The 14,924-nt window shown below is 40.7% G+C and overlaps 1 protein-coding gene across 2 annotated transcripts; it reads left to right on the forward strand.

Annotated features, from left to right (window-relative positions):
• The first annotated feature begins 1,461 nt into the window (after positions 1-1,461).
• Positions 1,462-14,717, forward strand: LOC129762447 (wolframin). Of its 2 annotated transcripts, XM_055760684.1 has the most exons (6): positions 1,462-1,684; positions 1,756-1,901; positions 1,996-2,130; positions 2,214-3,658; positions 3,715-4,397; positions 13,957-14,717. In XM_055760684.1, the coding sequence occupies exons 3-6, from the start codon at positions 2,043-2,045 to the stop codon at positions 14,408-14,410; spliced, it is 2,670 nt and encodes an 889-aa protein (XP_055616659.1). In that variant the 5' UTR covers positions 1,462-1,684; positions 1,756-1,901; positions 1,996-2,042; the 3' UTR covers positions 14,411-14,717. The 2 variants fall into 2 exon arrangements, with proteins under 2 accessions (XP_055616659.1, XP_055616658.1); XM_055760683.1 differs by having other exon boundaries at positions 1,463-1,684; positions 1,756-2,130.
• Positions 14,718-14,924: the final 207 nt, after the last annotated feature.

The raw sequence follows: 14,924 nt of genomic DNA on the forward strand, positions 1-14,924 counted from the left end.
GTTGAGATGGCTGAGCTTTTTTTTCTGAAATGAAATTAAGAGATCAAAATTCAAATCATAAGTAAAAATTAGAACCAGTCATGCTTACGGGTATTTAGCTTGGTTACGTTCATGTTGAAGTTGTTGTTGGTGATTATGGTGAGATGAGCGTTTTGGTCTGATCCAAAAACAATACTTTAACAAAGCTGCAAACTCCGTTTTCATTCCATTCTGATCACCGATATTTTTTTCATTGTTGATGCTTTCAGTTAAATCTGTCGTCTTAGGTGATATCCACCGTTTGTAACAAAACCACCAATAACGATTTCCTCGTTCGTCAACATAGTTTATACATTTCTGCTGTTGCTGATGCTTTTCTTCTTTTGACGTGATATATCAAGAGACTAGCTGCGTTCATCACAAATTCGCCTGTATTTTGTTTCCGTGTTGTTGGATTTGTTTCTGAAATTAAATTAAGGAAACATCATTTATATTTTATAATTACATATTAAAATAATCCTTACTTACAAAATTCAGTTCTTGAGTCATTCTCTGTTATGTTTTGAATGACAGTTTAGACAGAAAGAGAAAAAGCAATCTCTACAGCGATGCCGTTTCGCTCAGTACAGAAAAATTGAATACAATTATAGTTCAACTATAGACAGTGCTGCCTGCGGGGGGCAATCCGGAGGTAGATTCCAGCACTTTTGTAGCATGTTACTTCGTTTCGGTCGACATCGGGCCAATGAGTGCTCGATTATGTTTGGAACTGGGTATTGGCGATCTAACGTACAAATCTACACCTAGGCGGCGCTGCGGGGAAAGGGATTTTGCCATGTGAGCTTATTGGCGATCTAACGCAAAACGTAAACGATCGGTGAGACATCTGGATTTTGTTTTTGAACTAAGAAAATGATGCTAATGTAACCTAAAACTCAAAAACAAATCACGTATATTTTACTTCCGGGCTTTCCAAGGTAGTTTTCATATGCAGGAATCGTACATTTTTCTACTTGTGTTTGATTGTGCTCTCGAATTGCCTTCTTTAATTCAACCATTGTCAACATTTTTATAGTTTTCACTACTTAAACAGGTAAATAAATAACATAATTGCGCAGAATTAAATTTCTTACAAACTCATCGCAATCAAATAATCTTTTATGATTATAACATTGTAATTTATGGAAAGAACTACAAATCTTCCATAAGCTCACATGGCAAAAATTAAAACCAGCATCACTTTCACCGCAGCGCCGCCTAGGTGTAGATTTGTACGTTAGATCGCCAATGGAAGGTTTGTAGTTCTTTCCATAAATTACAATGTTATAATCATAAAAGATTATTTGATTGCGATGAGTTTGTAAGGGTGCTCATACACTGTTTGACCGAAGCCAAATATTTGACTCTTTTTGACAGATAAAATTTGGTCAACGTGTACTGATCAAATATATTCTACACCAAATACACCAAAGCAAATATTCAATTATTGGATGCCTAAAATATTTTTTCAGTCTGTTCTTCGAACCTGTCGGTACATGGTTAGGTTACCTTGAATATTTCAGTTGATTTTTTCCATGTTCGGTGTTTGATATTGTTTACTACTGTTGAAAATTGAAGAGTGGCAAACAAAATAGTGTTTGTACAAATATCAAATCAAACCTTATCTGTCAAAAAATAACAAATATTTGACCTCCGGGCAAACAGTGTACGGCCACCTTAAGAAATTTAATGCTGCGCAATTTTATATATATCATGTTATTTATTTACCTCTTTCAGTAGTGAAAACTATGAAAATGTGCATTCTATTCACTAACCTACCGCGAGGACCCTTATAACATACCTGGTCACTGTTTAAATATGTTGAATGCCGTCAACGCGAATACAATAACATTATGTCTCTTCGAAATGTCTCAGTTCTACATGTATGCAAACAGTGAAAACACAGAAATCTGCTTAATAGAATCACATTTGCCGTTCCTGTTTGAGAATTCTGATGAATTAAATTTGAATTTCCAGGGTAGGCGAGTGTGAATAAGGATTACAGCTACGTGAAATATTCGAAAATGGCGAGTTGGGCGAATCGACCTCCGATTGGAGAAAGTACTCCCGGTTTTAATAATTCGTCGACTCGTAAGAAGTGGAATCTTGAAGGTAATCATAATATGCATAAATAAACATCAATCAAACCGGTATTGGAATGCATATGATGATCTCATTTTAAACGTTGTTTGCAGACAAAAAATCATTGCGCAATTTAAAGTATCATTTTGCGGAGGATGGATGTTCAGAGGTCCAGTACACATTGGCGAAGCAACTTCTAGAGGAGAATGCCGAAACAGATCCGGCCCACAACCATACCCAGGGTGTTCACTGGCTGTTGCGCGCTGCACAGCAAGGCCACGAACAAGCCATAACACTTTTGAGCGAATGCTACCAGACGGGACGTGGAATTAATGAGAGTAATGAAGAGGACGTAAAAAGCTGTTTAGCGATGAGTCCGGGGGAAAGATCAGCGAGAAGAGCTGCTCAGGAATTGTTTGCTTCTCTGTCCAATGGCGAGGAATATGTAACAGCAGCACAGCTAGAGAAACGGATGAGGGAAATTTATAAGTTGGATAAAAGGAAGAAAATAACAAATCAGGATGGCGTAGAAACTAGCGATGTTCGAGTAGAACAAAGTTCAGATCGGAATGGCAACAGAATAAATCATAGCCCGGGACAGTTTCAGCAAGTGAATCACATTTCAGAAGCGAATCTACTATCTGCTGCTGTGAACTATTCCAACGGCAGATTGCCGTTCGTTGGTAATGCTCTGACCTTATCGGTGCCGAACCCCCAGAGTTTGGATCATATACCTTGCTTCCACCGGCCATTCTTTCATCCTGTTATGTTTTTCTCGCTTCTCTACCATCGACTTCTCTCTATTATGGCATCTTTCCCGGGTTCTGGTTTCACAAATATACAGCTAGTGTTAGTCTTCATCGCTTACTCGCTGTTTGCCAGCAATTCTCTCTTCACACTCATACCTGTTGGGGCATATTATTTGAGCCTAATTGTGATGGTGCTGTGCAGCTTCAAAATGTTGAAAACCAAACACGAATTCATTGACTTTCGAATGTGGTCTGGTTTGTTCCTACGATACGGTGATGAGCATCTCAATACAGTTAATTCGGAAAATCAATACCTCCGAAACAACCTTCGGCCGTATCTCTACTTCTTTGTTGCCTTTTTCGTTAACGTTATGCTCCAGCCAAATATCAACGATCAATGGTTACCTTTCTCGGAAATAACTGTCGTTGCTTTCGTACTCACATTCGTGACAATGCTAGCCTTCATGTACACATCGGCGGGACCATTCCCAGACTATATGATTTTGTTTTCCTTCGGATTGAATGTTCTCGCCAAATATCCGTACGAAATGGATTCGGTTGTGACCACCGGATGGCGTTTCTTAGATCTGAAAGTACCAGCATTTTCTACGTTTGTGATCGGAAACGGAATTGAATTTTGCTTGAACTGTCGAGCTCTCCTGTATCTGATTATACCATTGTTTCTGGCGTTCATCGCTCGTAGAAACGACTGGAGGGGTGTATATCAATTTTTAATTCCCCATTGCGTCACCTTGGCATGGCTGCAAACTTTTATCATTGGATCTCAATCAGCGACGATGTTTGGATTGGTAATCGAATCATATTATCAGCTTTAGGATATTATAATTTTAGTTTTTTTTCACAGGTTCGTGGTGCCCTTGGCCTCTCAGGACTGCTGTTGTTCCTTCCACTATTTGGTATTGTGACACTTTTGATCCCAGTTTTTGCGACGATTGAATGGCTATCGCTAACCGACTCGACGGTGAGGATGTGGTCCTCTATAGGTGCTGCCGCGTTCGTTATTCTAATTTCTTTTTACATGGCCGCATCTCGACGAACGGAAAAGTACATCACGTTTCTCCAGATAGCGATTTGCCTCATAGCGACCATATTCCTTACACTGCCCCACATGATGTCCAATTTCGAATCGGTGCACTCGTCTGATGAGGGGCTATATCAATCGAGTACAATTCCATCTGAGTCCAAAGACCAATCGCTCAATTGGGAAGACTATTATAAGTTTTGCCACCAACCAGCGTGGGATCAGCTGGGGAATCAAATTCAAACACAGTTGAGATGTGCTCGCCTGGATGGAACCGTTGTGCGTTGGGAGGGCAACGTGGGTAGCTTAGAAATCACAAACAGGCGCAATCTGCTAGCCGATATGATACGAACATATTTACCAAAATCCTGGGCAGATCGAGTTGCTTGCTTCTACGGCGAAAGGGTAGAGCATATGTGCGGTCCCGGGGAGGATCCGCGGCATTGTGGAAAAATGAAAATCTTCATGCAACAGCATGCGCGATGTCATCTGGACAAATGGAATACGTGAGTATTTGTACATTTCGATAAGTCATCATGCAAGGACTTGATTGCTCTGTCAGATCTATTGAGCAATTCCACGCCAAATCAGCCGGCTGCTGACCCGACCTTCTCCAATTTTTATTAAACTTTGTACTTATTATGGTAGCTTCCCAAAATCACAATTTTCACTGTCGTATGACCACTTTAAATTACGACTGATTTTTGAAAAGAAAGTAATCGAAATTATTGGTCTTTCAAAAAATCGTAACTCAAAATCCAGATGTCTTATTCAAATATGGTACTCGACAAAGTTGTTGGAAAATCAATGAACTATCTAGGGAAAATAACATTTTAAATGCGCTGTTAAAAATCACTTACTCAAAAATTGAATTCAATATTAAAAACTTTTATATCTCAACACTCTCGATATTTTTTTTGTATGGAAACCCCTTCCAATTTAACAAAGTTTGACATATATTGGTGCTGTGGTAAATTCACCAAAATGGAGATATGAATTTTTGAAAATATATGAAATTTGAATACTTTGTAAATTCGTAACAATTTAAGAAAAGTGACATAAAAAATTAAATTTACATACGATTCAACATAAAAACTTACATATAACGTTTTGTCCCAGGACCAACCGTTTTCGAGATATAAGCATTTTTTCTAGTGAAAATGATATTAATGAAATTTCTATACGATGTCGGAACATTTATATGTTACTAGCTGACCTGGCAAACTTCGTCCCGCCCAGATTTTTTTTCCGTTATCACATCACGTTTTCTTACTAAGCGCACGTTCGTGGGTCCAACCGCAGAACTGTTCCTTTAAAATCATTTTTTTCTATAAAATTTCAGTGCTTCTACCAAAACTTGACATTATAATATCAGATTATTTTCAGACACAATTCTAGTGCAAAATTTTTCATCCTAATTGCTAATACCATTTGAGAGGGGGAGGGATCTCGTACTATCGTTAGAACCTTCCCCTACCCATTTTTATATACCGTGAAGTACCCATATACCGCTCAGCTACGACAATATTTAACGTTTGCGTACTCTAAAAATTACTGCTTACGCGTTTATGATGATGATGTTGAATTAAAGAGGCTTTAAACTTTTCAGTTCATTCGCCTCTAACGCGTATATAATGTTCTTAAATGTGCTACTTGCTTGGGATTCGTTCCACTACTGATAAATATACGAATGAGAGCGTTGCTGTATCCATACCACCTATAATGATGGAAAACATTTTGCACCTTTTGGTCCTAATTCCAACCAACCAACAACATTTTCCTAATTTCGTTAATTGGTGTTCTCAATTCCAATAATCAAATTGTTATAATAATGATTCGTTTTGAATAGTAGATTTCATCATGTTTTATATTGTAAACAAGTAAAATGAGTCGAAATTAATTACACTAGTAATATGTCGTTTATTTATTGGCAACGCAGCTTGTGATGAAGATGCTTTACTGGATTTTCCAACAATACCTGATTAATTAACAGCATCAGGAACTAACGGATACAATCCACATTGCCGGAAGCCGTTGATAAATGTCAATTGTAGGTTCGTCTTTCTATCCACGTGATTGGGGTGGTCTGAAAAAGCTGACGACCAGTAGCTAAATGATTGAGTGGAAGTTTGTGAAAAATAAACCAGGATTAGGTTTTTTTCCGTGTATGGCATCGTTTCAAGAGACATGTGACTTATGTCAATTTTGAGAGTAATAGAGTAATAGGGAACGATATTTACTGCTGAACAAGCCAAGGGTTAAAAACATCCTTGACAAACAGGAACAATCCGGGACATCCAACCGGATCCCGTATTTGCTGCGGGCCAGCTTCTGTCCAATCTCTGCCAGATCTCTTTTGGCATCCTGGATTTGTACGGGTATAGCATCAACGTTGCCGCTAACTGCACGACTACGTTTCCACAAAACAGTACTGTGTAAGATTCTCGATCGATGTTAACTACCTTTGCCTGGACGTTTCTTAGCCATAACCAGCTAAAACCAGTTTCTTTGTATGTATTGTACGTGCTGCTGTTCCGTCCAAATTGAACATGCATTCCGGAAATTTCAACACATTAGACATCGTTTCTTCTTCGAAACATTCATGGATTTCGTGAAACAGGTCCCGAACAGCTGCACGATGCTTTGACAATACGCTTGGCACCCGTTTTAATATTCTTGGATGCCGTTTAATAAACACATTGATCCATTTACGAGCTGGTATCCTGTTCTAAATGGATCGGAACGAGCTGATTTTCTCACTTAATTTGCTACGCTTAATAGTAATCTCTTTGTGTCCACTGGGAATCCAGCTCTTGCTTTGGCTAACAGTCATTAAACCATTCGTCCTTCTGTGGCATCGATAACGGTTGCTTTTCCAGGACGTGGTCTGGAATGCTTTCCCAGGACCTTCTGGCGCAGTGTTGAATACGGAATTCCGTGCAATTTGGCCGCCTTTCGAACGGAAAATACGGTTCTCACCATTTCCATAGCGTCTGCTATTTTCGACCTATCCTATTGCATGCATTTCTGACCGCCGATTGTTTTACTCATCGCAATTTAGCAAATGAAATTTGTTGGGTGGAATAAAAAACAAGTAGAAATATGGGGGTCCTTGTTCCAGCCATGTTTATTTCGGTGATAACCGATCGAATTTGCGATGAAAAGATGTGAAAAAACTATTAGGGTGGGTTTAGACTAGTGATATATTCATGTGAAGAAATATGATGAGATTTATAGAAATCGCCACAACCGTTTACACTAGCGTGAACTTCTATAATGAATATATTCATATTTTCGGTGAATTTATTCACCTGAAGTAGAACTGCATCCAACTTTAGTGATTTCTCACCAGTGAGAAATTCACAAACGTTTACATATGCTTAATTTATTCGAGTTATATATACCTCGATTAAGTGTATCATATTTATTCTCACCGGTTTACACCTATTTTCAGGTGAATAAATCCATCTATAGCTATAGATCTCCCTAGTGTTTTTATTTATAATGATACTACATCCCATTGAGAGATTAGATCTTCTTCACAATTTTTCGCCAATAGTCCCGATCCATGGCTGCAGTTCTCCAACTCCCGGCTGCACCGATTCTTGCCAAGTCCTGCTCCACCTGGTCCAACCACCTCGCTCGCTGGGCTCCTCTCCTTCTTGTTCCTACCGGATTCGATGCAAACACCATCTTTGCAGGGCTGCTGTCCGGCAATCTTGCAACATGCCCTGCCCATCGCACTCGTCCAGCCTTGGCGACTTTCTGAATGCTGGGTTCGCCGTAGAGTTGCGCCAGTTCGTGGTTCATTCTCCTTCTCCATACTCCGCTTTCCTGTACACCACCGTATATTGTTCTGAGCACTCGGCGTTCGAAAACTCCAAGCGCTTGTGAGTCCTCTTCCAGCATCGTCCATGCTTCGTGCCCATAGAGAATAACCGGTCGAATTAGGGATTTGTACATGGTACACTTCGTGCGGGGTCGGAGTTTGTTGGACCTCAAGGATTTGCGGAGCCCATAGTAGGCACGACTTCCATTGACAATGCGTCTTCGAATTTCACGGCTGTTGTTGTTGTCAGTTGTTATCAACGAGCCAAGGTAGACACATTCCTCTACCACCTCGAGCTCGTCGCCGTCGATCACAACACTACTACCAAGAAGAACTCTGTTGCGATCAGTCCCTCCAGCTAGCATGTATTTAGACTTAGACGCATTGATCCCAAGCCCAATCAGCCCTGCTTCGTGTTTCAGTCGGGTATACAAGTCGGCTACCGTCGCATGTGTTCTTCCGATTATGTCCACGTCGTCGGCGAAACAGATAAACTGACTAGACTTGTTGAAAATCGTGCCCCGCATGTTGAAGCCCGCTCTCCGCATAACACCTTCCAGCGCCACGTTGAAGAGCAGACAGGAGATTCCATCGCCTTGTCGAAGTCCCCTGTGAGTCTCAAATGATTCCGACAGCTCACCTGAGATCCGCACACTGCATCGCACACCGTTCATCGTTGCCTGAATCAGTCTTGTCAGCTCGGGGAAAGCCGTGTTCGTCCATGATCCTCCATAGCTGTCGTCGGTCGATTGTATCATATGCGGCCTTGAAGTCGACGAAGATGTGGTGTGTAGGGACCTGATACTCGCGGCACTTTTGGAGGATCTGCCGCAGTGTAAAAATCTGGTCCGTCGTCGAGCAACCGGGCATGAATCCGACCTGATAACTTCCCACAAATCTACTTACTATTGGCGATAGGCGGCGGAAGAGGATCTGAGACAAAATTTTGTAGGCACCATTCAGGATTGTGATGGCACGATAGTTCCCACAATCCAACTTGTCGCCTTTTTTATAGATGGGGCAGATTACCCCGTCCTTCCACTCCTCCGGTAGCTGTTCTGTGTCCCAGATCCTGACTATCAACCGGTGCATACACTCTACAAGTTTTCTCGGACCTCCCTTGAAGAGCTCCGCTACGAGGCCATCCTTACCAGCTGCTTTGTGGTTCTTGAGCTGATTAATGGCCTCCTTAACTTCACCCATCGTCGGGGGTGGTACGTCGTCGTTGTTAATTGCACCGGTGTAGTCCTCCTCAACGCCGTCTAGGTCTCCTGTCTGCGCGCTGTTCAAGTGTTTATCGTACTGCTGCCTCCACCTTTCGATCACCTCGCGTTCGTTCGTCAAGATGCCTCCTTCCTTGTTTCTTGCACATTTCGGCCCGCGGCACAAAGCCTTTGTGCGAGGCGTTTAGTTTCTTGAAGAACTTCCGCGATTCTCGAGAACGATAAAGCAGTTCCATCTCCTCACACTCTTTCTCTTCCAGGCGGCGCTTTTTTTCCCGAAAGAGATGTGTTTGCTGCCTTCGTTTCAGTCTGTATCGTTCCACGTTTTGTCGAGTCGCTCGTTGCAGCATGGCTGCGCGTGCTGCATCCTTCTCGTTCAGGAGCGCTCGGCACTCGTCGTCAAACCATTCGTTCCGTTGTCCTCGTTGTTCATACCCGATGACGGTCTCTGCTGTGCTGCTAATTGCTGATTTTAAGGAGTTCCAGCATTCATCGAGGGGAAGAGCATCCAGTTCGTCTACCCCCGGTAACGCAGCTTCAAGACGCTGCGAGAATGTTGCAGCAACGTTCGGCTCCTGTAGTCGTCGTAGGTGGTACCGTGGTGAGCTCTGGTGTCTTATGTTATTGATGACTGACAGTTTAGAACGCAGTTTGACCATCACCAGGTAGTGGTCTGAATCGATGTTAGCGCCACGATATGTTCTGACGTCGATGATATCCGAGAAGTGCCGACCGTCGATCAAAACGTGGTCAATTTGTGTTTCTGTTTGCTGTGGTGATCTCCAGGTGTAACGGTATTGGAGGCTGTGCTGGAAGAAGGTGCTACGTATGGCCATGTTCTTGGAGGCAGCGAAGTCGATAAGTCTTTGGCCGTTTTCATTGGTTCGCTGATGGGCGCTGAACCTACCAATTACCGGTCTGAATTCCTCCTCCTGGCCGACCTGAGCGTTCAAATCACCGATGACGATTTTGATGTCGTGTTTTGGGCAGCGATCGTATTCACGCTCCAGCTGCGCGTAGAATTCTTCTTTATCGTCATCGGTGCTAGCTAGATGGGGGCTGTGGACGTTGATAATGCTGATATTGAAGAAGTGACCTCTCATCCTCAATCTGCACATTCTTTCATTGATCGGCCACCAACCAATCACCCGTTTTTGCATCTCCCCCATCACGATGAAAGCTGTACCCAGCTCATGTGCGTTGCCGTAGCTCTGATAGATGATGTATATCCACCATGGAACGATCGCACCATCGAACCTTTCCAGCACACCTCCTGCAGCGCTACGATGTTGAAATTGCGGGCTCTCAATATTTCCGAAAGAATTCGGGTACTCGCAAGAAAATTGAGAGACTTGCAGTTCCATGTTCCGAGTTTCCAATCTCTAGTCCGTGTTCTTTGCGTAGGTCTAGTCCGATTGTCCTGTCTCGAATTTCTTTGTGAATTTTCCTGTGCGTTTTATTTTTACGGATGGCTTGCAGGGCCTGCACCAACCCCCTGTCTCGCCGGAGGACCGTCGTGCACTGCTCTTTTTAGAGTCCCCGCTGGCACGAAGACAGTGATCAGCCGCCCCTAACATGGGGATCAGACGCTGTTTTGAGCCGCACCTCCATGGTGAACAGACGCTCGGATAGGCCCCCTTCCCTGTCAGCATACGACCAAGATCCCACCGGGGTTGGTTACCCGATTTTCACTATGATTACTCCTACCCCAGCCGGTACCACGGGGAGGTAGGGATAGGAGTTACTGGACAGGAAGCTAAGGACCACGAATGGGGTCTATTTTATGCCTGTAGGTACGCGAAGTACCGATGGTACGCTTAGTCCAGTCATTTACCAACCCTAGTGTAAACCCGCCATTAAATCAATGGAGCGTACCTGTATCGTTCAATTTTTATTACTTTCCGGAGATTTTCAATCGTTTACACTTTGTAAATTGATAACAAATGTGGACTATGCTCTAGCCACTTTGCTAAGGAAAACAACAAAAATGGCGAATGACAGGTCGACGAACGATATTGACTGTAATCTATATAGTTAAGCGTAACTAATAGTACTTGGTGTCCAATTTTCCAAATAATAATAGTTTTGTGTGTATACACAAAAATAATTTATCAGAAGAAATAAGGTAGCTAGTGTGAAAAACAGTATTTTATGTCGAGTGGGTGGAATTATGCACTGGCTGGTATAAGGGAGCTTCACGGTACATCATTACAATTCGCACAAATACGAAGATAGCAACGGTCTGTTCTGTTTTGTGGGCAGATTAATTAATCCATATAAGTAGAGGCTTCATATGACATGTTGTTTTTTTTTCAAACTATTTATCATTAGATTCACGCTCTCATGTATCATACAAACGCAAACATTATGTGCTCCTGAGACACTCAATAGCTTACAATGTTTCGATCGTAAGGCAGCAAATGAACTAAAGCTGAACTGGATATCCTTATATTTTTCTTTGAAATATTGGAATGATTCTTTCAGAGACATCATCAAAAGGCGTTTTTGTGTTGATTGACGTTCACCTTCTACAACCTCCGAAACATAATCTCTTTGTCCTGGCATAACTCCAATATTGTAACCTTAAACTTTTCACAGTATATTTCTTTGTACCAACGAACTCATTCAAAATGCGTTGGGTAGTCCAAGACATTGGTAACATAGACAATATCAGAATTTGTTCATCCCGAGAGCACTTTGGATCGTGAAACTTCTCTTTCAGTTGGTCGATGATTTCGTCGTGATCGTTTCTAAATCTTCATTATTATCTCCTTCCAAGATGAATAAATGGCGCTTTATTCCTCGCACAATTTCCTTTGCTTTTTGTTGGGGATAGGACGCACTTCCTAACTTTTAAATGTTTAGGCGATACAATTATACTTTGGATGGCGCTGTTGAAGTTATTATCATCTACTATAGATTGTACTGATGTAGATGGTTCCAATATGGTGGAAATTGTTGACGTTAGTCATGGATTCACCACCGATTATCACCGGTGAGGTTGTTTGCACGCGGTTGGTGGGAGGCTTTCGCAAAACTAGCTTCATTTTCTCATTCGGTATTCGTTTTTTTAATAAGTTATAAACATACATTCGACATCCTTCACGAATCGACATCGATTTGTTTGTATGTATTTTACAACCTGCAGCTAGAAGCTTTGCAATAAACTGGTCCGAAAGTTTTCTAGACTTCGTACTGCACTTGTAAGGTCTAGCTAAAGGCTTACAGCACTTGAAGCTGGAATTCATAACTTCAGCGTTTCTGTACAATTGATTTAGATTAGAAACGACGAACTGAACTATAACAGGTATCCAATGTATTTACATTTACTACAACGAATTGTATGCCCACACAGGATTGCCACTGGTGGAGTCTTATGATGAGTTTAGTCGGTAAGCAGTTTTGAAAATAATTAACAAGGTTGTTTTTTTCTCTCTACCATTACTCTCACTATTGTTATCGGTTAGAAGATTGAAACAAAACTGAAATGGATTCAATGTATGCACACGCGCTTTTATACAACACATATTAGCTGTTATTGTTCTTTTTGTTTGCGGCTCAGCATTTTCTATGTCATGGGCATGTGATGTAATTTTTATTAATTCGAAGGTAATTGTTCTAAACTTTTGTTCTTGATGATATCAGTATATTATTTAATATGAAACTAGCTGACCCGGCAAACTTCGTCCCGCCTAAAATTTGTTTTTGTCCTTCAAACATTCACGTTTTCTTACTAAGCGCAAGTTCACGGGTCCAATCGCAGAACTGTTCATTGATTGATCTTCTAATCGACCTCGTTGAATTTAACTTTTACTATAAAATTCCTAGTATTTCTACCAAAACTCATCATTATAATATCAGATTTTTTTCAGACACAATTCTCGTTCAAGATTTTTCAACCACTTGCAAAAAACATGTATCTCCGTTACATGGAATAAATGGTTGATATAGAAAATATGATAGAATAAAGACAGACACCCAAATTTAGTTCTGTTTGCTTGATTAGTTCTTGAATTATGGAGAAATGTATCCTTCATTAGTATGGCAGTCATAACTTAACTGCAAATACACTCCCAGCTGTATTTACCAATGTGGAAAATAGGTCGGAACCTCATCTATCGGATTCTATAGCAAACTTAAATTGGAAAGTTTTTGCAGTTGAGTTATTAACTAAATAAAAAATTGATGAAGAGAAATCGATCAAGTCACTTACACCCCTTGCATTCTGAGCCCCTCATATAGTTTTTCATGCAGAATTGCGTGTCGAAATGGGTTTATTGCGTTATTCTTCTTGTAAAGCTAAAATTTCGCAAAGTAATTTCTCAAATTCGTATCTCCATTTCGGAGAGTTTACCACGGCACCACTATACATCAAACTTTGGTAAATTGGACGGGCTTTCAAATGAAAATATACCAAAAAATATCGAAGGAGGGGGGAGTTTTGAAATATAAAAGTTTTTAATATTGAATTCAATTTTTGAGAAAGATTTTTTAAAAGTGCATTTGAAATTTTATTTTTCCTAAATAGTTCATTGATTTTCCAACAACTTTGTCGAACATCATACTTAATCAGACATCTGAATTCGAGTTACGATTTTTTTAAAGAAATGCCAATGATTTCGATTACCCCCATTTCAAAAATCAGTCGTATTTCAAAGTGGTCATACGATAATGAAAATTGTGTTTTTGGGAAACTTCCATCATAAGCAACGCAACGCTCTCTGAAGGAAAAAAATACGATAGCGCTGCAACTATCGAGCGTGTTGGTTCCTAAGCGGTTCAGTTGTCGACTTTGTATCGTTTTTTATTCGAGAATAAAAAATTTGTATCGTGAGACATTTTTTTTATACAGAATTTGTTTTTGTGCAAATCGGTTGCGTGATTTATGCGCCACCCTGTATAAAAAAAATCGGAGAAGATTGGGTCAAAATTTGCTGTTTTTTGGCTGTTTTGGCGTGGAATTGCTCTATTGTTTAATTGCATGAATACTTCAAACGAAACTTTTATTTCTAGATACGAATACGAAATCAAGGTACACATGCACAAGGAGTGGCTCTCGACTCCAGCGGAAGTCACACTGAAAGCGCAGCACGCCTTTGGAAATTTTAGCCAGAGTCTGAACAACAGCGATCGCATTTGGTTCATTGGTATTTTGCGTAATTTTCTGAAACCCATGAGCAGCCCAACGCATTCCCAACCCGGCCACAATGCTGCCAGCTTTAATGATTTGCACATGGATATCGCCGGGATGAACAACGGAGAAGCCGATCCTAACAATATGAGGCTGGGCAGGAAAAATCCATTGATTGAGTTGCTCTCGATTGGCTGTATCAAATGCCAGAATCCCAAACTAACGTCGGTGCATATTTCTGAAGGATTGAAGGTTAATGCGCGAATGCGGGACATACTGCGTGGTATCAAGTATCTGCTGAATGTTCTTTTCAATCCATTGGTCATTTTTAAATAGTGAGCTCAATCAAAGCCTGAACCATTTTTTTGCAGTGGTAGCTTTTTGTTGTCTGTGTTGTCTGTGAATGAATCTTTTACCACTCGACTGCTGTACTGAGTATTGAACTTTATCTGAACTTTGATTAGGGTAGAAATAAATTATTCCTAATATATATCGCTGTGAACAAGTTAACATAGAGTGAAGATGTGAACCTTCCATTGTGTGTGACTAACTTTTTATTCTCTTGAAAGAGATTCTTGTTGTCAGTTTATGTAAGTAGAACATAAAGATAGAAATTAAAGGAAAACATTGGAGTATATATGTATATATATCTCTTATTTCATTGTGCTTCTGTGTGATTTTTTCCTACGTAGGACAACGACATTCATTTCTGTACAGGGGTGTAAATTCAAAGTTTCGAAAGCGAATTCTTTACTTTGGAAGTACAAGCTTTTGAATGTTAATGTATCTGTCGGTATGATAATCAATTCATTCAAAAGATAAAATGTCTAAGAGTTATATGCTTGTTGCT

The sequence above is a fragment of the Toxorhynchites rutilus genome, chromosome 1 (assembly GCF_029784135.1).
Source record: "Toxorhynchites rutilus septentrionalis strain SRP chromosome 1, ASM2978413v1, whole genome shotgun sequence".
Taxonomy (NCBI): Eukaryota; Metazoa; Arthropoda; class Insecta; order Diptera; family Culicidae; genus Toxorhynchites; species Toxorhynchites rutilus.